General features: G+C 41.7%; 1 protein-coding gene across 3 annotated transcripts in view; it reads left to right on the top strand.

Moving 5' to 3' along the window:
- The window catches only part of LOC104955515 (protein Wnt-7b), a 31377-nt gene extending 11536 nt beyond the window's left edge, over positions 1 to 19841 (top strand). For all 3 annotated transcript variants that reach the window (XM_010782854.1, XM_010782853.1, XM_010782852.1), the window contains 2 exons: positions 11504 to 11775; positions 16443 to 19841. In XM_010782854.1, coding sequence (XP_010781156.1) covers positions 11504 to 11775; positions 16443 to 16922 — 752 coding nt within the window. In that variant the 3' untranslated portion in view covers positions 16923 to 19841. The remainder of the gene's footprint in view (positions 1 to 11503; positions 11776 to 16442) is intronic.
- Positions 19842 to 27986: the final 8145 nt, after the last annotated feature.

Genomic DNA, 27986 nt, shown 5'->3' with positions numbered 1-27986 from the left:
ATAGTTTCCAGTGTTTGTTGCTCATGATTGAAGATGTAACCATGTTTTCTGACCATGTCTGTATGTATTATGGAATTCTTTAGCATGGCGTATGAAATCATGGAATACAGCCCTTCAGCAAAATGTTCCAATCCCTTCTCCCAATCTGCAAATTCCCACATCATCATAATCAAGTACAGGGGAAAAGCTATTCCCATTCCACTCCCATTTAAGTTTTTCATTCAAATCCCCCAAATTATGAACACTAAACCTTTCCCCCTGCTCTGTGATCCAGTCTTAGTTTTGGACTGGAGGGAGGAGATGTCGGCATTTTCTCAAGAACCAAAGATCAGCCGACCGCAAGTCTAATGCATTCTCTCTGTGCTGCCTGCTCTTGGAGGCAGTCTCTGTTCTGGAGCTTCTCCATGATATTACATTGGCTTTCCAAGAGAGCACACATTAATAGTTGGTTTATTGAGCATTACACAACAGGAGATATCTTCATTTAGCAAAGGTGGATTCATTTCAAAGGCTGACCATTTGATAATTATTCCACTCTTCTACTGTAAACAGAAAAAGTGTTTTGAGTTCAGGAGGAGGCTTCTGCTCCTGGCTCCATCCCTGTTGCGTGACACTGATGAAGACTTGAGGTTAGATGGATTGATGGAAAAATTAAAGCATCCCCATTCGTGTTTTGTCCTCTGTTCCTTTACCAGTATCTCTGGTTTGCAAAGAGCGTTGGCTTCCCTATTAGGCTCTAACTGACAAATTGGAGAACAAAACCATAAACATGGAGTGAGATTGGAAACTGGCAATTTAAGTACGTCTCTGTTTCCTCTGCAAAAGCAGATTTAGCAGTCCTCTCTTGATGCCCTGCTATGGTGTTGGCATGGGATGGTGCTTTCAGTCGGTAAAAATGTGGAATGAATTATCCCTCGCTAACAGAAATGGGTCTTATTGAGCGGCTTGTTGCAGTCTATTAAGAAGTAATAATGAAATTATAGACAAATCCATCAGCAAGTCATGAGGAAAGGAGGGTTTAAGCATGAGAATGGCAAACGTGGTCAGTCCTCCAATCTTAATCCTTGGCCTGGTTTCTGGATGAATCATTCTATTTTAAATATTTCTGTCATGACTGATCCCACGGCTGTGATATGTTGATGCCGTTTTATTATGCGTATTTAAGTGTGTTCAACCACGCGTGGAGTGCATCGAAAGCTCAATGTGGTTTCGGTTACACATCTAACATAATATGTTGACGTGTCTTTGATCCAGCCAGTGATCTTTGCCCCGTACCTCAACTTCTACACACAAACACTATTATGTGACAACGTTTCCCCGTTGTATTTATTCAGTTGTTTTATTCTCTTTTTAGGTAATCAATTCCTTTAATACTGTACTTTTCTCTTTCTTGAATGTTATCTTTTGACTTGACCTATAAAAAAAAAAGCCTTATATTGTGTCCCAACATCAGACATTCCTTTAGTTAACCACCTGTAATAGAGATACCCTTCTCTTAAAAGACCTGCTTATGAACACCTTGCAGCTTTGTTCAAATCGCAATGCACTTGATGTCGGCGTTTAGGGCTTGAAAACGGACACCTTTCAACGGCTACACTCAGCATCAAAGGCCAACACTGGCCCCCTTGTCATAAAATGGCCTGCTCTGGTTACTCTCTGTTTGACTTTCCAGCCAGTTTGTCACCGTCCTGATTCATGCGTTTCATCTGAAAGAGGTTTCTTGTTGTCCCGGCAGTGAAATATTACAAAAGTTCAATCATTCTGCCTCGGGCCCGTTGCACAAGAATAGATGGAGCACTTGAGCAGGTGAGCTGGTTTTACTGCAGAGGGAAGAGTGGGTTTTTTTTCTTTTTTTTTGCAGGGTCAAAAAACAAGGTTAAAATGAAGCTGTTGTTTAAAGAAGAACGGATCAAAAATGACTAGAATTGGTGACTTTATAACAAAAAGGCTTTTCTCTCCCTTTCTGTCTCTTTCTTTCTTATATACGTCAGAGGTCGTTGCCTCTAGCGGTGTGTCATGACCAGAAACTAAGGATGTGAACAGGGAAAACTGATAAGAAATGTCTATCTGAGGCAAACAAATGCAAGTATGATAAAAATGTGGAGGCTTAGGCAGAAGGTAGGAAAGTAGAGGGTGTGTTCGTGTCTGTATTTTCCCATCCTGCTTTATAGTATCCACCGCCAGTCACTCCCTCCCTCCCCTGTTTACCCATCTCCCCGTGGAAGCACAGAGTGTGGTGAAGGCAGGGGGCGATCCACCTGCCAGGGCTGCAGGGGCCAAACCAGCGTCAAGTCAGATAAAGGATGTTTAAGTCAGCAGGTTCATTGAAAACCACTTGTGTGGAAAGAACTCCCGGACAGGCACGTACTTGATCGGGAGCTGGAGATGTAGGACCGCTCCGAGCAGAGCGCCCTGAGAGAGGAGGGGAAAGGTCACTCACACACAGATAGAGCCAGACATAACTCAGGGCTGAGGTGGGTACTCTGTTTAGTGGAGGAGGACAAGTACAAAGAGGATGTGGTTGATAGAAGTTATTGGATTTTTGGTTTACACTCTGTGCCCTTTTAAAAAAAAAGCTGCATTTGTTAAAGATCTTTTTTACTTTACTTTCTTAAGTCAAAAAGATTGATGGCGCCTTTGTCTCTAATTTAATAATCATTGTGTTGTCCATTACTGATGATTTAAGTTGTATTTAACTTTTCTTTATTTAAACTAATGCAGATTGTTATCCCCTAAAAAAACAAGAACCAAGTAATAAGGGTTTTCTATTCACAAGGTTAACCACAGTTAGAACTGCTACCATTTGATCACAAGGGCCTGAGTCATTGACAGACTACCTATTCTGTCTTTTTTTATTTAGGTTTAGGTATGAGGATTTGTTCGTTGTACAGAGGACGGCCTCAGAGCAGATTTCATGGGCAAAAACAACTCTCAGTTATCCGATACATAGAATCAGATGGAGTATAAATAAACTACAGTGCCAGTCGTAGTCAATCAATACTATAATGTGGCCTAAAATAGCCATACATTTATTTATTCAGCATTTCTCCTCTCATACGCTGCACTATAAGGTTTAAGGACAACATCATACTTGCAGATTATAAATGCATTGGCGGAGATCCTTCCCCTTCTCGGAATCAGTCGATGGTCATTTGTGGTGAAATCGTATCCCTGCAGAATGCAAGTACAACATCGCAGTCCAACCTAAGGCTAATAATGAACGGACAAGAAAATCTATTCAAATGACCATGCGGTTCCATTCCTGCTTTGTTTCCTCGTTCTGACAGAAGTCAAAGGAAATGCAAGTTGAAATATTAATTTCGACCAGCTGAACTTTTCAACAAACTCCTCTTAAATTATGTGATTCGGTCTCAAAAACAGGCATTGAAGTTAAATATCAACTACAGGATAAACATTCTTTCCTTGAAAGCAAATAAGTCAGTCGTATAATGAAACTGAATCCACAAACACTGTCAACCTGGTGCTTATTCAAATACCTTGAAGGACAAAGAATAAATCTTCAAAAAAATGTCTTTCCTTCTCATATTTTAAAGGCTATCTCCATGAGGGAGTTAAATTCTTCATGAGAAAACTACAATGTTATCCCGTTTGACATATGAGCTTAGTGAGTTGGCTATACCTAGGCTTCGTGTACTAAAGAGTCAAAAACTCATTCTTCAAAACTGGCTTTTTTTTTCACAGCACACAATTGGGTACTTTGACACTGGTGAACTCCCCTAAAGAACCATCAATCATCTCACTGCCGCAGAGGTTTTTTCCCTTTGTGGGATTAGTTTCGTGTTGGTTGTACAGCCTTTGGGCACATTGTGGTTATCCGCTCAGATATGTAATCATTCACACGATTCTGTTATGCTGTAAAAAGATAAAAACATGTCATCGTTATCATAAAAAATGCTTTACTGTGGCTGCTATCGCGGAAAAATATCAAATATCTCTGATGCATCGAAGTGCGGAGCTCCCAGCAAAACTGCAGATTCACTTCCAGGCAGCCAAGTACTTGATGCTATGCGGATAACAGCGTGGAAACGATGCGTGCATTGTGTTATGGTGGAACGGTGGTGGATAAAAGGCCTATTTTTCAGCCCATCATCATGTGGGTAGCCGTAATCCTCTCTGCCCTCCTCCATATGAGTCCAGAGAAAACAGAGCAGTCGTATACATGTGTGTGTGTATTCCAGTGTGTAGGATGTTTCCCCTCACTTTTATCAGATAGGGGAGTCTGATGGGCTGTTGTTCTACAGTGTGTGGGCTGTGGTCATCACGGCTTGGTAAAGGTCATCTCTCCCAATTTCTCGCCTCACATCCCCTGCCCACAACATGCGTCTGTATCTAGGGTGGGTCCTCTCGTCCTACGCGTCCAAACAACGCTATCACGGCCAGGCCCCTTGTTCATTCATCAGCTCTGTCTCTGTCTCAGACTGCGTGGGTGTGTCGGGAGCTGGGGACCCTCTCCTTTCCCTCACCCTGCTCTCTCTCCTGCCCACCCACTGTCTGTCTGCTGACGTGGCCCGGGGAACGCTGTGGACCCTGGCCCTCGGGCCCCTGCGCTTGTATATGTGTGAGTCGTCGGCCCCTCCGCTCCCCGCGGCGTTATCGCTGGGATCTGCGTCTGTCTGTGTCTGCCAGGGCCGCTAGACGCAGGAGGAAACAGGATGCGAGAGGATCAACTGTAATCTCACAGCGCGCTTTGTTCCACACAATCCCAGGCCGATCACTGTATTCTCTACACGCAGGCCGCCACTGGACATTTACATGTGCCAACAATCACACCGCTACTGGCCCACTTAGGGGAGAGCGAGAGCTAGTGGGTTTGAGGCAAAGAGACACTGGTAGGAGGAAGAGGATGTGAAGAGACCTGGGCTTTATTTGAGGGTTTGATGAACATCAGTGAATATGGAAATGTTAGGTCTGGAGGTTTCTGTTGTAATGAGAAAGGAAACATGTCATCAGTGGCATATTTGACTCGCTGATTATAGTGATGAGGATAATGATGTCTACAATGATGTGATGTGGGATTGATATATATCTCGGTAAATATGTTTCCATTGAAGATGAAAGAAAGTCAAATGGGATTGAAATTGAGGAAAATCCTCAACTCTGTCCTCAAATGAACTTGATGATTACCGTGTTGGGCACATACAGGCCTACATTTCCAGATCTGAGCAGGTGAGCTCCTGATTCGTTCTCATTATTAGGATGAAAGAGGGGGAAGCAGATTTGTGCCTGTTTTAGCAAGTCTCGGTATTCAGTGGAAAAGCTTTATCTCCACCTCAGGGAGATCAGGGAAGGAAAAAGGATGCTTTTGAGATGTTAGCCCAATTTTCTATGCCTGGGAGGCAGCTTACTTACATTCTCAGCATTTAATACCGGCAACGTTAAATACCCTCATAATTGTTTTAGCTTTACAGCTCAAAGCCCTCCTTATTATATGAATCAAACTCGGGACCCTACAGTAAGCGGCTGTGCCAAAGCGTGTCACTTCCCCAGCTCCATGATGTGAGTACACTGAGAATGTGGAGCCTAGTTCTGGTAAAACAATATTATTTTATTGTACAGGAACAAGACTGTGCTAATTCCTCAAGCTGCAAACCTCACAGACCACAAACTTTTTCTATAATTTGCTGGGAGCATATGTTCATAGCAACGGTACATAAAGCGGAACGGAAAACAGTAGTAGAGTACGCATTAGTCAGTTCAGTGATTGGTATACAAAGCAAGGGGTTTTCCTCCAAGTTTCTTCCCCTTCCATGGGGCCCTGGAGACACTGTTCCAGCGCCGTCAAGGCATTGGTTAGAACTTGTTTTTCAGTGTTTTGGGTGTCATAACTATTATATATGTACAGTGTGGAAACATATTTTTTTGAATAGTTTTCAAGAAGTTATATGTACAATTAGTGCTACGAAACGCCTCGAAGTATCTCAGATTTTTATTTGATTCCATTTTTGCTGACGTTTTTTTCTTCGTATTAAGCATTTATCTTGCTCTATAGGTTTTTTTGCTCTTTTTTTTAAGAGTAGTGACTTCCTTGGCTTTAGGGTTTTCACTTCATCAGGAAAGTGGAAGTGCAGCAAGGCAGAAAGAGTAGCCAGAATAAGTTAGTTTGAAGTCAGTGAAGCTCCAGAAACTATCTCTCTATCCACCTTGAAAATGGGTAATTGGGGCCGAGTGGTGGTGAGTTTGGGGAATTTTTTGTTGCTGTGTCCTCTGCAAGAAAAAATGTAGTTCCCTGTACTGTTTTTTTTTTTTACTTCAGTCAACATCAGCACAAGTGTAAAGACCTCCAGCCACCAGCAGGTGACACTTTTCCCTTTGTTCACTGTAGTGCCATTTGTCTGTGACAGGATGTCTTTGTGCTTAATGGATATGAAGCTCTGAAACTTCAGTGTATCGTTGAGTTTTTGAGATGTCATTTCATATGCAATCCAACCCTCCACTGTCCCCGGGGTGTGAGTGCATGTACGGGATGAGGGGGCCTTTAAAAAGCTTTCCCCTTCACTGCTCCACCAACAGGCTTGGCTTGTGTGGAGAGGCCATTCAACTGCACTGCTGGGCTCTGCTTCTCTCTCTCTGTGTGTGTGTGTGTGTGTGTGTGTGTGTGTGTGTGTGTGTGTGTGTGTGTGTGTGTGTGTGTGTGTGTGTGTGTGTGTGTGTGTGTGTGTGTGTGTGTGTCGTCTCTCGTGTGTGTGTGTGTGTGTGTGTGTGTGTGTGTGTGTGTGTGTGTGTGTGTGTGTCGTGTCTCTCTGTGTGTGTGTGTGTGTGTGTGTGTGTGTGTGTGTGTGTGTGTGTTTTCCTGTTGCTTGGCAAGGGCACCACCAGTATTCCAGCCTAAACTACTTATCTCGAGCCCTTTTCATCAGCTGAATTTCTTCTCCTCCCCTCTTACTGTATCCGGTCCCCCTCACCTTTGCCAAAATAAAGTTGTATCTGTGCTGAATTGTAAATCATCAGCTCTCCTCAGTGCTTCTTGTGGCTTAGTATACTGACACAAACAAAGAATGTGAATCTGGTTATCAGCAGCCTTTGAAGTGTCAGATGCTAAACATTAGCATACAACATTAAAATAATGCTGAACAAGCAATAGATATACAATAGCTTCTCTAAACAGGTGAGTTTGGTCATCATAGTAACTAAAAAATACAAAATGGATTTTCTAGATGGTGTACATTTGTCGTTTCACCATCTAGAAAAAAGACACAACAAAACATTGGGTTTATTTTTTGGATAGAGCAGTGGCCTGTAGCCTTGTGTTTAAGTCCCTACTATATATCTTTGCCCTTTTCTCTCTTGTCAGCAACATAGCCTAACCATGTCCTGTTGAGGTTCAGCGGCAGTGTTACTACATCAGCTAGCCTTTGCTACACCAGCACTGCCCGTAAAGTATCATCGGTTGTAAATCTCCATGCTGTGTCATGTTAATCGTCTAGCGGTGTGCCTGCCTCCGGCTATAAACACAGATTGCCATTTTAGCGGCAAGCCACTACATGCAGAGATTTCTTTTTGTGTCCCAGTTTCAGCCAAGGGTCCAAAGTGGTTTGGTCAGTCGATGTGAAGGCCAAGGCATTCTGAGCCAGTAGCTTTCATTAAATCTCTGGTTTTAGTCAGTTGCTTGTTTTTTAAGGCTTGTACCTGTTTTAAGTGTAGCTGGACTGATCTTCTTCCTCCCTACTTTCTTGGATAGTGTAGCAGACACTTGCCACTAAACTCCATTAGACATCTGGTTTAATATTCCTCCATTCTTCTCCTCTGGATGTTTCCAAGTTCATTGAGGTTTTTTTGGTCACTCCAATTTTCCACTGGCAGCTAGCAAGGCTATCCCAGGGTGGTTCCTCCTGGAGGGGTTTCAGGACTCTGGGGCTAGGCTCTGCTGGGCTTTCAGCGGCTGTGATGGGTGCTTTTTCTCCTCCGCTTTTCATCAACCACACGGCTGTTAAGCAAAGCAGAGCCTTTTTCCTGAGGGCACGGGTGTAAAACGATGCTGCACGCACAACATCCGACACAAGACAACAGAGCATTGTTTCCTTGCTGTGGTAATATTTATGAATTTGTTTTGTTCAGTGAACAACCTTTGAGCCCTGAAATAGTTTGACTAGAGTTCAAGCATAACTCTGCATTTGTCTGGAGGGAAAGTTTTGATTGTAGTTTATATGTTTTTAATATTAAGATTCGTCATACATAATGTGATTGAATAGGCAAGAGGCAGATTGAATGCTCCATTCACAAGGATGTATTTACACAGCAAACATCTGATTTCCGATGTTCTTTGGTTCATTGCACAATGAAAAAAGAGGGTCTTGATCGCACAGTTCCATGGCTTGTGTAATTGGCTTTCATTATGGCCATGCAGAGCCTCGGCATTGCCAGACCCACCAGGGGGTGACAACCAGTACAAGCCCCGTCATCATCATTTTCCCCATGAGCAGCACAACTCAATGGGCCCAGAAATGGGCGAGCATCTACGGCTCAGGGAACCACCCTTTCTCTGGAAACTGCCTTTATCCTGTTTTAAACATTACAGTGACGCTCTGTTTGTGGAAATGTGTTTTTAACAGTGGATGTGTGTGAGGGTGGAGGGCGGTGTGAGCGTGTTGTGTATTTTTATTATGTGGCCGGTCACTGAGGATTTCCGTGCATATGAATGCTTGTGAATGCATTTACATTATGGTTGCGCGCCTCCATCTGTGCATGTGTGTGAGGTGGGGGCAGCAGATTGTTACCACAAGCTGGTGGGGCACAGCTCTGCTGCTAACCAAAGGAGCAAGTGGTTGTGAGTCAGTCCCCACCAGGCAAACCTGTGGCCGTGGTATTAGCTCTGCAGCACCAGTGCCAAGATAGGAAATTAACAGTGGCTTTGGGTGAAAACGTCTGTGAGAGTTCACAAAATGGACTAGAATAAGAGGTGCAAAAAAAATCCCTTGGAAGAAAGAAGAGGAAATGAAATATAAAAGCTGCACTTAGGCACGGAATATGTAGTGCAAAAAGAGCAATAAAATTAGGCAATAGGCAAATATAAACCAGAACAGATAAGTACATTTGACTATTCTGCTTAATGCGAAGCAGTCATACCAAGGCAAGACTCCAGCTAATGCTAGCAGCCTTGGCTCTATCTGACCGCACTGTCTGGGCCCATTAACTTAGTTAAAATAAGCAAAGATTTTACGCCTAGTAACTTTATAAAATTGTTAAAAGTTTATTTGGTCAGGGAAAATTACACAGGCCATGCTGAGGCATTTTTGTGTTTTATTTCCTTATAATTTCCACTTTACTGATGTACTTAGCTGCTGCAGATGTAAACATTTCCTCCATTTGCTCATTTTGGGATATTATTTCGGTTTTTGGTGGACACGAATGTGGGTGCGCCTGCAGTGTCTGACGGTTTATTTATTGTAGGTACTGAATGTTTTGCAGCTCCCTTTTGCACGCAGAACGTTTTGTATATTTGTTTTACTCCATTAATTGAAAAATGTAAATATGTCTCACAGGACATGTTTTAGCATGTTACAGCCAAATAGTTCAATACAGTGGAATATGATTTAATTTGATTATAATCAGGCACAACTCATCATAATTCATCACATTGTATGACAGTTTGTCCTACTAGATGCTACTAGAATTACAAACAACTCATCTAATAAGGTTTGAATGAAATATCCTTTGCTTTTCACACCCAACTCGTCTGCAGCGTGCAATGACATTATAATGTCCAGAACACTGGAGTTACTGTTTGGATCTGACGTAATAAAGTGGAGTTTGTTTGCCAAACTGTTCTGACAAGCTTCTTGGCTGTTTCTGTGAAAGCCATTGAGGAAATGATAAATCATCAAGGAGCTTTTGGTTGTCTGAAGTGCAGAAAAATGCATTTTACCTAGAGATCCAAATAATTACAACAGAGTACATTACACAACATACATCAAAAGACATTCCTCTCTGCTCTGCGGTTAGCCTTGTTTCTGCTGCTCGGCCGCTTCCAGATTACTGCCAGTTGAAGGAAGACTGAGGTTGTAATAGCCCACAGTCTGTTTTAGACCAGGGGAGGCAGGCCTCTGCAGCCATCAGGAGAGTATAGAGGACTCTGAGGTATTTAGAAAGAGAAAATAGTGGAATGGCGTGGGTACATCGACCTTTTGGCTAAATGTGTACCATTATCCTTTATCTTCCTTTTTATCTTAAATCCATCATTATTATTCCAAAGGACTTTTATTCGATTACATGATTCTTTGAGAAAAACGTGGTTTCTCCTAGTGGTGAAAAATAAAGTTGATCAACAGAAAGAATATCAACAATGATTTTGGAAAGCGAGGTCATCTTTTAGGTCAGTGAAACATTTGCTGGTTCCACCTTCATAAAATTATGAGAATTTGCAGCATTATATAATAATTTTTTTTGAAGACATCACATTGAGTTCTGCTGTTTTCACTAAACAAAACAAATAATCAATTATCCTGGCTTCCAAAGGACTTAATCATTCAAACGTCCATCCAACATGTGTTATACATATATACAAATGCATTGTGAATTTTGCATTTTAACCGGTTTCATAAGCCAAAGCAGATTACATTTTTCGAACTCATATTTGACTTGATCATCACATAATCAGATGAGATTTCCACACGGCAGTTCTTAGGAATAACACACAACACAGGTCAAATTAAATCTCCAGTTTAGGTTTAGCTCTTGATCTTATTGTGTCCAGTCTTGGTTGTGGCTCTTGCCAATCAGATAGTCTCCCTTCTCATCAGTGAGCAGTGTGCACGAGGCAGTCAGACCTGCAGTCAGACCTGCAGTCAGACCTGCAGTCAGACCTGCAGTCAGACCTGCAGTCAGACCTGCAGTCAGACCTGCAGCCCCCAGCTGTTCGCAGTGTGGGCAGCAGTACAAGGTGCTCCTGTGGAGGAATTCAGCACTTTGGACAGCACCTAGACCAGCTCTCCCCACGTTGGAATTCCAACACTGCACTCTTGCAGGCTGGGCCCAAGGACTTTGTGGTCGGAAATGTGACCACATTTCCACCAAGGTGCAGGAGGAAGGCTGTTTGGGAGAGGGAAAGAGACGTTGGTAGCTTATCTAGAGGATGGAGCAGACTTGAAGTTTCTGTGCGGTTTATCAAGGTCAACATTTTCTGCTGCAACTCATAATGTGACTGGAGTGCTGCGTTGCTGTACTGAAGTTGAGCATGGTCAACATTAAAAATGACTTATACGTTTACAATATTATTAAAACATGCTAAGATTCTTACTTAAACATCTTTGGAAGCTTTTTGAATGTGATGTACAAAATATGTCTGGGTTTAAAGTTCACAGAACCACGTAGGATGGATAGCTGTGATATGTTTACATGTGTGTTAGGAATTAGCAAAAGGGGACAGTGCAGATGAAAAAGGGCTGATTCAAAAGCTTAATTGTGGCATTTTTCATGATCTGCTTATTGCTTCTATCTTATTTCATTCCAGTATTCCTTAAATTAAGTCCTTTTCGTCCTCTTTCAGGCAGTCGGGAAGCAGCGTTCACCTACGCCATCACAGCGGCGGGGGTGGCCCACGCCATCACAGCAGCCTGTAGCCAGGGCAACCTGAGCCAGTGCGGCTGCGACCGGGAGAAGCAGGGCTACAACAACCAGGAGGAAGGCTGGAAGTGGGGCGGCTGCTCGGCCGACATCAAGTACGGGATCGAGTTCTCTCGCCGCTTCGTGGATGCCCGCGAGATTAAGAAGACGCCGCGCCGCCTGATGAACTTGCATAACAATGAAGCAGGGAGAAAGGTAAAGAGGTTTTTGGTAATCCCAGATGTTATTCAAAAGTAAGCAACAGCAAAGCCCTTTTAATACAAACATGTGGATATTTGGAAGTTGAGCAACTTATGTAAATCTTTTAAGAATAATGAACCATTTTAAAGGGTATTTCTAATGAATTATTTAATTTGGATCAAATATGAAGGTGACTGCTGAAATCCAGGAATGTGGTTAGATCAGATAGTTGTCAGAAAGGGCAAACAAATTAAAGTTATTTCTCTTTCAGTTAAAACCTTCCATCATTACATTAAATTACATTGCATTTAGCTGAGGCTTTTATCCAAAGTGACTTACAATAAGTGCATTCGACCAAGAAGATACAAACTAGAAGAAAACAGAATCCTATAAGTACATCAGGTTTCATAGAGCCAAACATTTAAAGTGCTACTCAACTGGCTTTAGATAAGTCAGTCCTTTATTAGTATATAAGTGCTTTGTTAGTAATTCTATCGCTCGAAGTAGAGTCGAAAGAGATGAGTTTTCAGTCTGCGCCGGAAGATGTGTAAGCTATCTGCTGTCCTGATGTCAATGGGGAGCTCATTCCACCATTTTGGAGCCAGGATAGCAAACCAACGTGTTTTTGCTGATGGGAACTTGGGTCCCCCTAGCAGTGCGGGTGCATCGAGCTGTTTGGCTGATGCAGAGCGGAGTGCACGTGTTGGGGTGTACGGTTTAACCATGTCCTGGATGTAGGAAGGGCCAGATCCATTCACTGCATGGTACGCAAGTACCATTGTCTTGAAGTGAATTCTAGCAGTTACTGGAAGCCAGTGAAGGGAGCGGAGGAGCGGTGTGGTGTGGGAGAATTTAGGAAGGTTGAAGACCAGACGAGCCGCTGCATTCTGGATGAGCTGCAGAGGTCGGATGGCACATGCAGGTAGACCATCAAAGTGTACTTTCAGACTTTCATGTACTTTTGCAGATTTCCCGTGCATCCCTTTTATTAGCATTTAAGGCGAGCTCCATCTTGTTTTCATAAAAAAATCCAGATGTTACAGGTTGGACTTGGAAGATGGTTTAACTTTCTCCACTTAGTTTGTTGCTGGACTCCCAGACCTCATCAATTACTTTGGCTAGTGTAATCTTTTATTGAGTGATAGAAATGATGGCTAGAAATACGGAAATGAGATCCAAGATGTAAAATAATTATCCCGTACATGAGTACTTGATGAGGTGAACAACTCTTCCTTCATAGATACAAAACATTTTATGAGTCAATTAGAAAAAACGTGCATGATTTCAAACATAGATGCATACATGCCTGTACTGTATGTTCCTTTGCAGAAGAGCAAACATTCCCAGATAAAGAGCTAAAAGTCACACAGTCATGTGACAAAGGAATGGGATTGAATAATCTGCTGTCTGGTGGATCACCCAGTTCAGCAGCTTGCTTTGCTTCAGCCAATTATTGACATATCTTTCCTTCTAAGAGGGCGTCTTTTATTTCTGGGCGAGTGCAAACATCTTCATGGACTTGTTTGTTTTCTATTAGTCATCCCAGAACAATCATGAAGGGAGGAAAAAAGAGAAAGTGTGAGAGGTAAATAAAAGATAAAAGATGATGTTATGTTGACAAATGGATCGAATTAATAACTTGGGCTTTATCGTGTCCACTGGGAAAATGGGGCCTGGGCAACTGTTGCCAGATGGAAAGCTGCCATCCCCTTTTTCCTTTCATGGAATTATGAAGTGTAAAGTCAGGAACAGGATATTATTGCAGTTCTCTGCACAGTACCAAAACATGTCACTGCCATTTGACTGCGTCTATTCAGGGTGTGAAAGCAGGCCGACAATGCCGGTGTTAACACAGCAGACTGATAGCGTCTGTGCTACATGCCAGGGTGCTGGCATGCTGGACACTAAGGGTTGGAGTTGGCACTGTTGCTATTCTGACTCTGGGGCTCGGAAACTCAGAGTCTAAGAGGATGTGTAAAAGTCAGATTTCCTCTTTGCTGAGACAGTATAAAGCCGAAATCTCTCTTGGACTGGAGGAGGTTATTAGGGATGCAGAGGTCTGAGCTCATAGTCCATAAATGTGATTCGCATATGAATTTAGCATCTCCTCATTATTGCTTTCTGTTAAAAGAAGTGCATAAGTTAGTGTTTTTCTCACGTTCTTGGCAGATACCAAACAGCTTCTGGTGGATTACCACCGGGCTTTGGACTGGAGTTCAGACTGGGATTTGCATGTAGTCTAGACCTCGACAGATCGGCATCACATTTGGCCAACAGACACATACTGTATATACAGCACTTCCCATTCTGCTGTGATATCTTTACTGTGAAGAATGGTTTTGGTGTAGTTGTATTGATTGTGATTGCGTTCCATGTCCACTGCATGTCATTTCTGTTCATTTGACAGCAGGTGGCATCGACATTTGTATAGAGAAAGAGTCAAAAAGAAAAAAAGCTGATACAAGTGATCCTGATGAGGAAGGAATTGGTTCAGCCAATGTGATCCAGCTGAGATTGTGTTTTGTAATCACTGATAACAAGCATTGTGGAAACAGAAACCATTATTGCAAATCAATTCTGTGACTAACCGGAATGTAAGAGAACACCCAGTGAATCACCAGATCTCTTTCATCTTGCACCGGCGACATGTGTTTGACGAGTGATCTTCAGATGGGAATCTGGTCATATTGGACTAATTAGTGACCGATCAGAGGCTTAAGTAAATGTTTCCATGCATCCGTCAGAGTCCTTATGTTAGGCATTCCTTGTGGTTTTTGCGCTGTACATTTTTGGAAATCCTCATTCTGAATCAACATGCAAGGCGTGATTGACAGCTGACCCCGGCTTTTATGTACTGCAGTCGGGGGAGCTCATGTTTTTTCAATCAAATGGCCTAAAATCGGGAACATGTGACCACATGAGTCCGCAGACAAGACAGACAGAGATATTGAACAACTCATGTGTACATTTCGTAAGTGTCTGATATAAATGATGAGTTGTGCTTCTGGCGAGGCGACGTGCCAGGAAAAAGCTGCACTGGAAAAATGCCCTGCCAACCAAACTTACGTCTTATACAACAAAGACAAACACTTCGTTCAAGCAAGTGGGGGGAGTCCTGATTTGGGTAAAATAGTCATGTCAGGACTACTAGAGACGTGTTCATATGACCCGTTCCAACTCCACTACCTCTTTCCTCATTTCCTTTGCCTTTAAGCAGAGTTCTGCAGAAAATGAAGAGGGTACATTTTTGATTTGGAGTAGGTCTTTGACTTTCCCATCGGGCAAAGGATTGACACTTAAACACTGACGACAGCGCACAATATTTCCCATATGCCGCAGGATTAGGCCTCGAAGAGAAGACATTCTGCCCTGTGCACCATATGTTGGAAATAACCTCAAAGAGAAATTAAGTCCAAGTCTGAGTAAGGGAATAACCTAAAAAATGTTGACATTATTGCATTTAAAATGACTCTTTGACTAAAAGCATCTGAATCTGTAACTGTGATCCACTTTCATGCATGTGGCGACATTGCCTTCTTCTATTCATCACATTGTTGAAGCGGTCAAATAAACCCCAAGTTTCTCGTCCAGCTGTAAACAATTGATTGAGTTTGTTTTGTGCAACAATTATTGACTAAATCATCTAGATTCAAATTATCCAAGATGATTGATAGTTTTACAAGAGCCATGTTTATTTTTCTCTGTCTTTGATGTGGCTTATGGAAGGTAGACTAAATTACAGGATGGAATATTACAAGTGTGTGCAATTTTCCCTCCCTCGGGGCAAGAAACTGCAAGTCATCCATGGCAGAGGATTCAGATACGCTTGGATTTGCCTACTTCTTAGAGATATGTCTCGCTCTGACCTCAAGCCAAATTTTGATTTGATTTAAGTACCTTTGGCATAAATGAATTAACAGTATGTGCTGCCAGCACAATCACCACTTAGTAAAATAATGGCTGCAGATAAGCAATGCCCCATTGGCACACAGTTGTATCACACAAAAACCTGATAAACATCTGATGGAAGTTTTTATAGATTTTAATAAACGTAACCCACAGACGACTTCATATGTACCACAATTATTTAGCTATCCATAAACAACTTTTTGTATTTGTGTTTGTAAAGTCATATCCAAGAAAATACGTAGTCATTTGTAAATATGCATTACTTACCATGTTGAGATGTAATTTATTCTACATACACATGTAATAGTTAACATGTAAAGTGATATTTACACATTTTCCTGTCAACCTGTGTGTGTGTGTGTGGGCCACATTCAATTTGTGACTTTTTGGTCCAATTTGTAGCACCTTAGAACCAATCAACAAATCCACAAATGTGAGTAACTGGCTACACCAGTATCTGGTGATGTTTTTGGAGAGAGAATAAACGGATGCGATTGACTTACATCGATGTGTCTATAATCTAGCTATGATTCTAATGGCACCAGGAACTAGACGCGAACAGGGGGAAAGCCTCAGAAGCTCCAGTTATGGTTCCAATATTCCCAATCTAGCCTACCTTGTCTGAACAAACCTGTGAACTGAGCACCAAGGACATTGTTTTTGTAAAGACACATTTCTTTTAAATGTTCTTTTTCAAACAAGTTTGGAGTCCAATTTCATGTCCATATTTGCTGCAGTTTTACAAATGTTTGGTTTCTTCTATTTCTCTCCAGGTACTAGAAGAAAGGATGAAGCTAGAGTGCAAGTGCCACGGCGTCTCGGGCTCCTGCACCACCAAAACGTGTTGGACTACCCTTCCCAAGTTCCGAGAGATTGGCTACCTACTCAAGGACAAGTACAATGAAGCCGTGCACGTGGAGGTGGTCCGGGCTAGCCGACTGCGCCAGCCCACCCACCTCAAGGTGAAGCAGACTCAGGGCTACCGCAAGCCCATGGAGACAGACCTCGTCTACATCGAGAGGTCGCCCAACTACTGCGAGGAGGACACAGCCACGGGGAGCGTGGGCACCCAGGGGCGCCTGTGCAACCGTACCTCGCCACATACAGACGGCTGCGACCTCATGTGCTGTGGGCGGGGCTACAATACACACCAGTACACCAAAGTGTGGCAGTGCAACTGTAAGTTCCAATGGTGCTGCTTTGTCAAGTGCAACACGTGCAGTGAGAGGACGGAGGTGTTTACCTGCAAATAAGGACGCAAGGAACTCAGTGCCAGGAAGCGAGGCGCCAAGGACAAGCTGAATGAGGAAGACTCGAACGAGCGAGATAAAAGTGTGACGTGGACCAGTGAGAGATTTTGAAATAAAGGAATGGAATTTACACTACCAGCTCTTCATGGCATCGTTTTGCACAGCAGAAACTATCTTATTTCTTTTCAGAAAGTAAATGCTAAATATCCGTAGGTAATACCCCAGAACTTTACTGTTGCATAGAGATTGTGCTCATGTACTGATGTATCCACAGTGAAGTTGGGACTACAGGTAATGAATGAGGCCGGTGTGAACTCTGGGATTTGTAATTGTTAAATTCATAGGAGACTCGGAGAGGAAACACAGTAACCTGGGAGTTGATCAAAATGACAGCAGCTGATGCGGGGTGACTGGAACAGATTCGTCAAGTCCTTGATTGAAAACTTTTAAGGGTTTGGTCTTATTTTCAAAAAAAGTGACACGAATGAACCCCCCAAATTGGCTGGGGCTTATGTTGGAGGTTTTGTAGACATGAAGAACATTTTGTAAGTATGGTGCGTTGGGGTGCGCCAAAATCTGAGTGGAGAACTCTGTTAAACCCTCTGCTGCCAACTGGAATATGGTGGAGTATGTTAGTTTTCCAGTCACACTGGAACTGTCTGTTCTGAACACTGAAAATAAATTGTTTATTTATGTTATAGTATCTTAAAACGAAGCACTAACGGGTAGAGATGTCTTTTTTTGTACTAAGTTTAAAGAAAAATACTTTTTAGAAACTGAAAATGAAAATGTGTGTCTATTAGAAAATGACCCCCCAATCCCTAAAACACTTTATATTTTCTTTAAAAAAAAGAAAGAAAAAAGGTTTCATTGCTACTGGTGTGTTGTCAACAAAAACGTCATTACAGTGTGTTTCACATTCAAAAACCTTGGTTCTTTTTTACTGTAGAAAACTTTGTTTGTAGTCCTTTCCCCCCCAAGCAGTAATATATATTTGGATGCTTTTGCAATTTCAGTTGATAGACAGTATAGCAAGAAAACTCCTTTAACTGCAGAGATCCTTCCTCAATCTATTAAACACAAAGCTGACATGTTGCTGGATGTGTTGTTGAGTGCTGCACTGATATTTTCTACTCAGATACGACTCATGAGAACTAAATAAACTCCCATTTGACTCAGTTTGGCAGTTTATTGATAAAATATTGGTTGGAGTTGAACCAGTCTACCTTTAACTTAAAGGGATATACGGAAAGTGTATTTCAAAGTGTGATTAGTTGAATGATAATTAATTACAACAACCCACCCATGCATATTATAGCAGAGATATCAAAACCCAAAGATGTTGAGCCTGCTATGCTGCCGGAAGATCATTTATAGTTAAAAGTATCCACTTTTTCTCTTAACACAATGCTTGGTCTGATGGTTGTCACTCATATTTGTTCTGCTTAAAGGATAATTCCACTTTGTTACAATTTGTTTTCAAAGTTTTAGAGACTATATCCATCAGTTAGCCCATACTCACCAAATGCTTCTATATCTGGGAATATGGTGATACAACAATGTAGGTTTCAACACTACAGCAAGTACAGTGGGTCAAAGCTTAAGCAGTCAACGGTTGCCTTTGCTCTCTCTTTGAAATGACTTTGGAAATCTCCTTTTTCAGTGATGTCTCTTCCTTCACTGATCATTGATATTAACTTTAAAGTACAATGTTATCTTACTGGATTGGAATGAGGGCCAAACCAATAAATAAAAAGAATAGCTAGCTGCTCTAATTATTTCCTGATAGACAACAGTACCTGTGTGGGGTGTCTCCGCTGGTTTCTGGTGATAACAAGGCGCTCCTTGATGTTGTATTCTGAGGCATGTTAACAGAATATAACTCCCTGTAAAACCACAAATCATTATTCAGTTGAATTTGGGGAATTGTCAAGCTACAGTAGCTCTTTCACAATGCTAAGCTAAGCTAATTGTCTTGTGACTAGCTTCAAACTTGACACACAGACATGAGAGTGGTATCAATCTTTTAAACTAACTCTCAACAAGAAGGTAACAAATGGACTTCACAATATTTCACATGATTCCTTTAGTAAATGCAGTATAAACAATGCTAAATATACCATAGTCTTTAGGCTGTGTATGTTTAGTGGTTTATAATGACTTTTTGTTTCGTTGACAAATTAATGTTTTTCTATTCAACTTGAATCTATATTACCATATTTGTCAAGGTCATGTGAGGTTGATGGACTAAACAGGCCAGTTTATCTCTTGGTTGTTATTTTTCATTAATGGGTTTGGATATGTTTTATAACCTTTGCACATTAATAATTACCAGACATTTTAGAGGTTTAGCGACAGGCGCTAGTCTTGCATTTTGCATGTTCATCGGTCTTTAACTTATTTTATTTCAGTATGGTCGTTACTCAAATGGCTCAAACACAATTGTCATATATATAGATTTACATATTTACTCAGTAACTTATTAATATAACATATCTAACATATACTGTTGCCTTGTTCTGATATATTGCCTGCAAAAAGAAAGCTGATGTGTCTTTAATGTATTGATAATCTGTACTATGACACATACAAGAAAGTGTACCGCTGAACGCTTAGTAAGGAATCCACATTTTTCATTTTATTGTTCAGCGCATGTTCGTACAAGAATGTTTCCGCTCAGTGTTCGCTTGCCCATATTGACTGTTCTAACAACCATCCAAAGCTATTATTTTCATAAATTATCCTTTCATAAAGACAGAAAAACATATTAAATCTGGTCATTGTGTGTGTCAAGGTTTGAATTCAATTTTGATGTAGAAGTCTGTTATTTAAGCATTCCAACCAGGCTCAATTTAGTCACTGGCAAATGCATTAGGGAAGCATAAATCGTTAAAATTCAAAAAATAAATAAATCAAGCAGTTTGCTGACTTGCTGACGTTGTTTTGTACACAGCACATTTTCATAATGCGCTGTGGTCTTCCGTCTTGATTGTGGCACGCACGGAACAGAAGTCAATTATCTCTCCCATGGAAAGGAGCGTCTTCTCCATTTCTGTGTCAAGCAGATACGTGATCAGAAACACAAAAAGAGAAGGGAAAAAAGCAAGAAGGATCATGGAAAACTGTTATTTTCCAAAGTGAATGTGAAAAACCAATATCCCCCACAAAATAGATCCAAAGTAATCCTGCAGAATTTGATTATTTATCATGTTGTTTTCTCCAGGGTAGTTGGAGTGGTCTGACTTGGGTGGTCTCACCCACCTGTGACACCCGGAGTAACCCACTTTATGTTTATTTTCTGTTGTTGGAATAGCAGATAATATAAGCTGTGTATTCTGAAAGCATGATGCTATATTCATAATACTCAGGAAAACTGAATGAGGACGCTGCATGGTCGGGATAATGGAGGCTCAACACTGGAGTCTCTCCTCATGCTTTCTGCGTTGGCAGAACCGTTCGGAGTCACTAAAGGACGAGGGCCTTCATGCAAATGACCTGATGTGAAAAGGAAGTGGCTCAGTGTGCCTCTTGTTTTTAGACACACAAACTAGAGTGTAGTTCTTTTGTGAGGGTCTTTTTGAGATGGATGGGATGGCTTGATGAAACAAGGAGATGCATGTGTAGCCGGAAGCTGCAAGTGAAAAGAGTGGTTATTTAGGAGAGGAGCTAATTGTGAGTGGTTTCCAGAAAGAGTGGGTACACTATATAAGTAGGAGCAGCTGTCGAACCAACTATGGGACTACGTGCAGAGCATGGTAATATACATTGTATAACAGATTCAGCTCAACTCATGAAAGTTAATCAAGCATTTTCTCTATCCTGATTAGTTGTGTACTTTTTCACGCAGGGAGGGAGAACTAAAAATAAAAGAGAATATACCTATTTTGGACCTGATTACTGTCAGTGGTTCCATCCGGCTCTTTCTATGTATACGTCTGTGAAAGAGAGCCATGCTTTTTCATTCATTTGCTGGACGCTCCCACTCGTCCTCCTGTATGTGAAAAGCATTGTAGGCGGGCAGCAGAGCAGAAGTAAGATGTGTTTTGTTAGTTGTCTGAAGCCCTGAGGACCGGAACCTCATAAGCTCCCCATACTATGCCCTGGACTGAGTCAAATAAATCTATTTGTTTCTGACAAACATTTTGTCATTAAAAATATGACATAGAGTCTACTATGTGTGCTTTTTTCTAAAGCAGCTATTGTTTGAGTTTCAGGATCATTAATTCATTGGGATTTATTCTACAGGCTGGGGGTGAAAACACACCATCTTTTCCATTTCAGGGCCCAGTTTGGAGGAAAGACAGTCGCAAGATTACTGACATCACTGAAAAGGACGTGGCTGCCATTATTAACTTTATGCAAATGTATCGTAATGATCCTGCTATTCAGAGCTCACTTGCAAGACAAATCAGGGTCTGGATAGCTTATGGAAACCATGGTAGCTTCAATTGAAACGAAAGAGGATGTGGAGATGTCCGTATTCATTGACACTAATTGAAAAGACAGAAAACTGAACTAAACTAAAATGATTTGAGCCAATAAAGTAGCACAAAACAGGTCGATCCCGCAGAGTGATTTCCTCATTTGGCTGACAAAACCTTTTACTATCTGCTATAAAGAGAATTTATATTGGCTGTCTCGGTAATTAAATGGATCTCAGCCAAAGTCACATAAAACAACTTTTAGTTTAGATGTTTTATTGTTGAGAGTTTCATGGCTTTATGCCAAGAATTTTTTTTTAATTTTCTTCCCTGTTTTGTGAAGTGACAGAAGCCCTCCCAAATTCCTTTGAATTAGCTCCAACATTCTGCCTCCTCTCGTAATTTGTAACTTTGGCAAAGTGAGACAGGACATTCAGATCAGAAGCTTGGCCCCTCGGAGATAAGACGCATCTGCGAGAGTGGGGGAAGAGAAGCCAGGGTGGCAAATAAATAAATTGCCCAAATGAAGAGATTAAATAAAAAAAATTAGGAGTCAGAGGTCTTCTGAGCTGGGGCTTGAGATTAGCCAGATACCAAGTGAGAAGAAAAGGATTGTTGTCTTCCAGACGCCGCACTTCAATTATAGACTTCTCCTCAGTTGAGAAACGGGATGTTTAACAGTCCCAGGGATGATGGATTATTCTAGGGCAATCCTTTAAGTCTTGTTTGTTATTCCAGGATGTGAAGGCTTTGGTTAAGGTGATACAACATGGCAAAACATGGAAGTACTACTGTGCTGAAAACATCTCTTAGCAGTTGGCTCATTTAGAAAGTTAAACTGCATTGTGTGCTCTTCTTCTTTGTTGAAAACTTAAACGCTGCCCACAACCGAGCCTGCAGACAATTAAGAACGTACGGTCTTTTTTTTTCATGTGATCTCTTGGTGTTTTTCTGTGTTCCTTTAACTTTGTTTTGACTGCTTGTCTTAGTGAAAGACCATCATTTGGAGGTTTCTCATCATCTGTTTGATATTAGTGGTGAGGAACACATGGCCATTCAAAGGCAGAGCCGTGTGTGACATCATAAACCACAAGGCAAAGTGGGGATCGTCAAGACCCCAGACTGTGAGGACTCTGAACGCTACCTGACTGCCTCCATCTATGTGTAACTATATTGTCCAAATAATGTGCGCCTGGGTTTCTGCAGAACAGAGAGTTAACTCTTTTGCACAGACAGTAGAGAATTTATTTAGTTTTCTTTTTCAGAATGAGTTGCAGAGTAATATAAACTAAACTGAAATCAACTGTGAAACTCGATAGCAAAGACTGTGCCTGGTGATTATTTAAAAAAGAGGGAAGATGCAACAGAGTTTTGCTTAACAAAACAACTGCATAAAGACAAGAGCAGCTTCTCTCTCTCTGTCTGACAAAAATGTCTGTCACATACATTGTAAATAACCACATTTTTTCAAGTGTAAGTTATATATAAGCAGACAAGACATTAGCCTGGGGAGTAATGACGCCCAATTTGGCGTGCACACCTGTTTATGTTGGACTGGGGCAGTAAGCGGTGCTTGTAAAATATGAGCGAGGTTAATACTTATGCGGTGACGCCCTCAGGCCTCACAGCTAAGGACAGCATCAGCAGTCTGAGGCGATGGGATGGGTCTAACCCCAGGCACTGCTGTATTTGTGTCCGTGTTCACGTGTGTGTAAAGCTCACACTGTGGATTTTAAGAGCACTAAGCATTTATTTATCTGCTTGCCTCACCTCATGTTTCTGTCCATATGCCACTACTATGTGTCTGCGCCTGCCTGTGTGGGACATCCCTATGGGAAGTGGTTTTTTTTACGTGGAGACATTTGGCCGAGGGAGTTCGAGGACAGCCCACACGCGCTTTTATGCTGCTCAGTGTCCAGTGGTTGGCTAGGCCACGGCTTCTCCTTGAGGTTATTTTTCTCCACACGTTTTGTTTTCATGAAGTGAGGTCGGGGTTCTAAAAGCGGACTCCACCTAGGGATAACTACAAGACCCTTATAGGCCCTTTTCTTAGCACTTCACCCCCCTCACCCACTGTGAGACAAAGCAGAAGACAAACGCTCTACAAAAAGCAAATTACAATTTTTACGATGATTGCAAATGATGTCTTGGAAATACATTTTCCGTAGCCTGTTGCTTTCAAGTTAAGGAGGCACAGTATTTCCAAGGATGCAGCATTTAATGACTTCGCAATTCATTTCACTTAACCATTATTCATCCTTTTAGCAAATTGAATTTTCCTTTCATTTCAATGGTGCAAATAATAAAATGAATCTACCAAATTGCAAAGAATTAACTCAGTCCAACCATAGAAACCCAGAGAGGCTCCAAGTGCTTTACTTTAAATGATCTGCTCTGATAAAACAACATCAATATGCTGAACAGCTGAGACCACAGAACTTGACACTCCACAGCTGCCATTTGGAAAATATTGGCATTTTTAATGTTTTGCTTAACTTACAAAGCACGCAAATGTTGTCAACAAGTTCCAAAAATCAGTCTTGAAGTAATTTGCTCACCTCAAGCAACTTCACTTCATCTCGTAGCTCACTAAGAGGCACAGTTAGTTAGTTTGCTACTGTAAATCAACAACATGTAGCTCCAGCAACAAGACCATTTCTCTTTTGCTCCACTAAAAGGGCGACACTAAAGAGTTGGGTCCAGAGAATAGTCCAGGAATAGCTAACCCCAAAATACAGCAGTGCCAGTGAGATTCAGTGCCAGTGTATCATCCTTCCCTGTCTAGCCCGTGGAAAGAGCAGTGGTGGAGGTGAAGAGATTCCATGATGTGGGTCATATACATGGAAAGTTCTGCTGAATCCTTTGCTTTTCCATGGGGATGGAAGGTCACCGGAACAACACACAAGCAGCTCCAACTCAACATGTAGCTAAGTGCGCTGCAAGAAACACTGAGCCCTGTTGTTCAAACTAATTATCTGGCTTTTAATGGCTTTTTCAGCTGTGTCAAACCCAAGAAGCAATCCTGATATTAAGCGTCTGTGGCAGGTAATGATGAGTAGCATGGTGGCAACGTTTGCTTAACGTAAGTGAACTTGTCCATCTCCCGCTTCGGAAGGTTGATGGCTAACTCGGTCTGTCAGCAGAGCGCACCGCATGGAAAGCAACATCAGAGAAACTGGTTGCCCAGCGCTTGTATATTTCTGTCTCCATCTGTGTCACCGGCTGGAAGTGGGCTAGTGTACATGCCTTTGAATATGTAGGGCATTGGACACCAGCTCCATGTGGTTTGGGAAAAGTTAAAGGCTGGTTGGGGCTTTAATCCGCCAAACCCTCCTCCCAGTTTTTCCCCTCTTTTTCTTGTCTCTGTGGGCCCCGTTTCCCCCCACCAGCTCCCCATCTACCACACAGGCCCGTCAGCACTGGAGACCCTCAGCACCCCCCGCCTCCCCCCTCCACTGCCTCCACACCAACTGGGCCTTGCCTCGCCGCAGTCCTGACGTCCTAATGGCTGATGGATGCACCGAGGTCACACTGATGATCTAGAGAAGTCCTTTGGTCCATCATTGAGCCTTTGATCAACATACTTAACCCTTTCTTCCTAAGAACCCCCCTCAGTGGATGAGAATGTGGGGATATTGAGTTACACAGTGCTGGGGAGCGGGCAGGCTGACATCCCTTTGGTAACACATGTCTTTGTTTAAGGCAAAGCTTTGGCACTGACAGTCCTCTTCCAGGCTCCTCTCCTTTTCTTAATACCCCGCTAGAGTTACCAAGCAGAAGATCTGGGGATGAGATCCAGCCTGCAGTCTATGAGAAAACCTGCAGTTTTCCAAATGACCTGTCAATTTGTTCAGTCAACCAAACTGTTAAACCAATAGACAGAAACATACATTCTGGAAATATACTTATTTGCTTTCTTGGTGAGAGAAGGATGAGAATATTGATACCACAGTCAAGTCTGTCTATCAAATACACTCTACAGCCAGCAGTTAGCTTAGCATAGCATCAGGCCTGGAAACAGCTAACCTAGCTTTGTCTCTCTTAGCCTAGCAGCACCTAAAGCTTTAAATCGTGTTTCAAAACGTTGTTTGTGTCCTTCAAAGGGCATGCATTTCTTACAATCTTTGAAGAACTCCTATCCTTTTATGTTTGATGTTACAGCGATTGCACATAGCCTACCTAAGGTACCAACAAGGCTTGAGTAATGCAGTCGATTTCAATCAGCAATGTGAGCAATGATTTTATTAGCAGTCCAGGTGTCAACTTGTTTAGCTGGAACCTCCCTGGCAACAAAACAACGTAATCTTTTTTGGATGCAGAAATACTTCATGATTTATTTCAATATTGCTTCTAAGAAACAGTGCAGGTTTTACTAGAAGCCAACACTTCATGCTTCATTTATAGTTCATAGGAATCATTATTTAAAGCCATTCTGTGAATAACTTGTTTTTTTAACCAATTAACTTCTGTGGGTGGGAGATTATAAAAGTCATAAAGTGCCACATGTGCTGTTAATCTCATTAGAGAGTCAAATCATTATAAGATGTTAATCAGATCCTTTGCTTTGAGTTCTGTAAACACAACAAATCAACTTTATGTTCTCACATTAGAAAATAAAAAGTGTTTTATAGATCATTCAAACCAATCCCTTACTTTGAATTGGCCCAGTGATGATTTGAATTAGCCATTCACATATCAAATTAAATGTGGTTGAAAAGAGTAGTTGCTTCATATGTTCATTTTAGGATCACCTTACCAGTGTTCGGATATGTTGTATCAATTAGCGGGCTTGGGCAGAAAGCAGAGGAAAAATGAATGTGTTTCTAATTTTGAGTATCATGGTTTCTGCATATGGACGTGTATATCATCCATCCAAAGAAAACTTCTACCCTTACATTTCTCTCTTTTATTGAGCCGAATTGCAATAAAATATAATCCACAAATACATAAACACATTAGACCTCAATGGCAAGTGTTATTAGGTCTGTCTTGGAACAGCAGCAGTAAAATATATTTTTAACTCCTGCACGTTTCCTGGCCTGCGACCTGCAGTTACACCTCTCATCACTTGGGCCATTTAATGCTGCTTGCTCCACGTTGAGTCAAAGTGATAGGGCTCTCCTGTCCTGTCGTGTCCCTATATGGCTTTCTGTGGATTTTCCCATGCCTGCAGGTTAGTGAGGTAACAGCAGCTGTCAGACGGTGGTTGTTGGCAGGGCGTGGTGCCTGACCAGCGGGTCTTACCAGACACTTGTGCTGCTGCGCTGAGCCACGGGCAGAGAGTTGACCCCAAAGCCGGCCTCAGACTGCTGGTCGACGTGTTGTGGTTGTCGGGGTCCATGACAGCATGGATGAAACGCGACAGTGCGGATGACCTGGACTTCCTGGGTGTGCATCAGACTTGGCTCACTTTCACAGAAGATGTTCGGGCTTCTTTTATTCATCTTTCTTTGATTCAGCTTATATAAGTTGGCTAAGTAACTTCACAGCTAAACAAACTGTGATTTGTGACCCACAGTAATCCTGTTCTTTGGTCATATCCCCTTTTTTCGCTTTCCTAAAATATGCCACTTGAAGTTCACTCGGAGAGATCTTTAGATCTGGCTGAAGAAAAAACAGTGAGCGCAGCTTGAAGCGGAGTTGGTTTGTGAGGAATATGAGTGATGACTGTATCTATGGCAACCACCTCGTGTTTTCAGTTTGAAGCTAACATCTCAATAGTTCTTGTTGTGTCCTGATATGTGGGGATTATAAATGTTATAAATGTATGAGGTGAGTTATTAGTAAGTCTTTTAATTACAGGAGTCGGAAGAGATATAAATCTTGCAGATTACAGGCTGGATGTACAGTACAAGAAAAACAATCTTCAAACTCAACACTTACTTTAGAGGCCCCGTGATGGCAGTGCTGGATAGCCGCACTGTAAAGAAATGGCGTGGAAGACTTAATTATAAAAGTCAAGCTGAGTTTGCATAAAACTAAAGCTGATGAATGTAGATTCATAAAATAAGAAGGGGTGGCTTTATGAAGTGAAAGAACCAGTGCAGGGGTATTCCAAGTTTTCCAAGTTAAATGTTCTTATATTATGTGTGACCTCAAACCCACACATTTTAATTTATTTTAATTGAACATGTTGATATACTAGATAACGTCTAGTTTGGTATTCTGCTCCACTTAAAATGTTGTATTGTCAAGTCTGTACTAGCCAATGCAATAATATAAACTGTAAACCTGTATTCTGGCATCACCCTAACCCTAATCCTAATCTTAAAGCTATATAACTCACTGCACCACATTCAAATTAAGAATATCACATTAAAACGTAATAATAATTGTTATTGACTGTTTTGACCATTGTTTACTTCAGCTATTATAGAATTGTACTCTTTAATGTAACAGCTGGACTGTAACAGCTGAGATCTGAGAGCACAGTGACATTACATGGCAAGAAACACATTCAGATGACCAGATAGGTTATAAACAAGCCAACACAGCTTAATTTAAACTCGGATAGATGTTTAAAAGACGAAGAGGAAAAAAACGGCAACAGAAACGAACTACCATTCACTCTGTGTCTTTTCCCCTTCCTAATAAGTTTGGCTAACCTGTGGCAATACATGCAGTTTACCGTTAAGCGTTTTTCTAT

This window comes from Notothenia coriiceps, unplaced genomic scaffold (assembly GCF_000735185.1).
Source record: "Notothenia coriiceps isolate Sejong01 unplaced genomic scaffold, NC01 NC01_scaffold00024668, whole genome shotgun sequence".
Classification (NCBI taxonomy): domain Eukaryota; kingdom Metazoa; phylum Chordata; class Actinopteri; order Perciformes; family Nototheniidae; genus Notothenia; species Notothenia coriiceps.
Note: the sequence above shows the minus strand (reverse complement) of the source record. Positions and strands in the feature narration are given on the sequence as shown.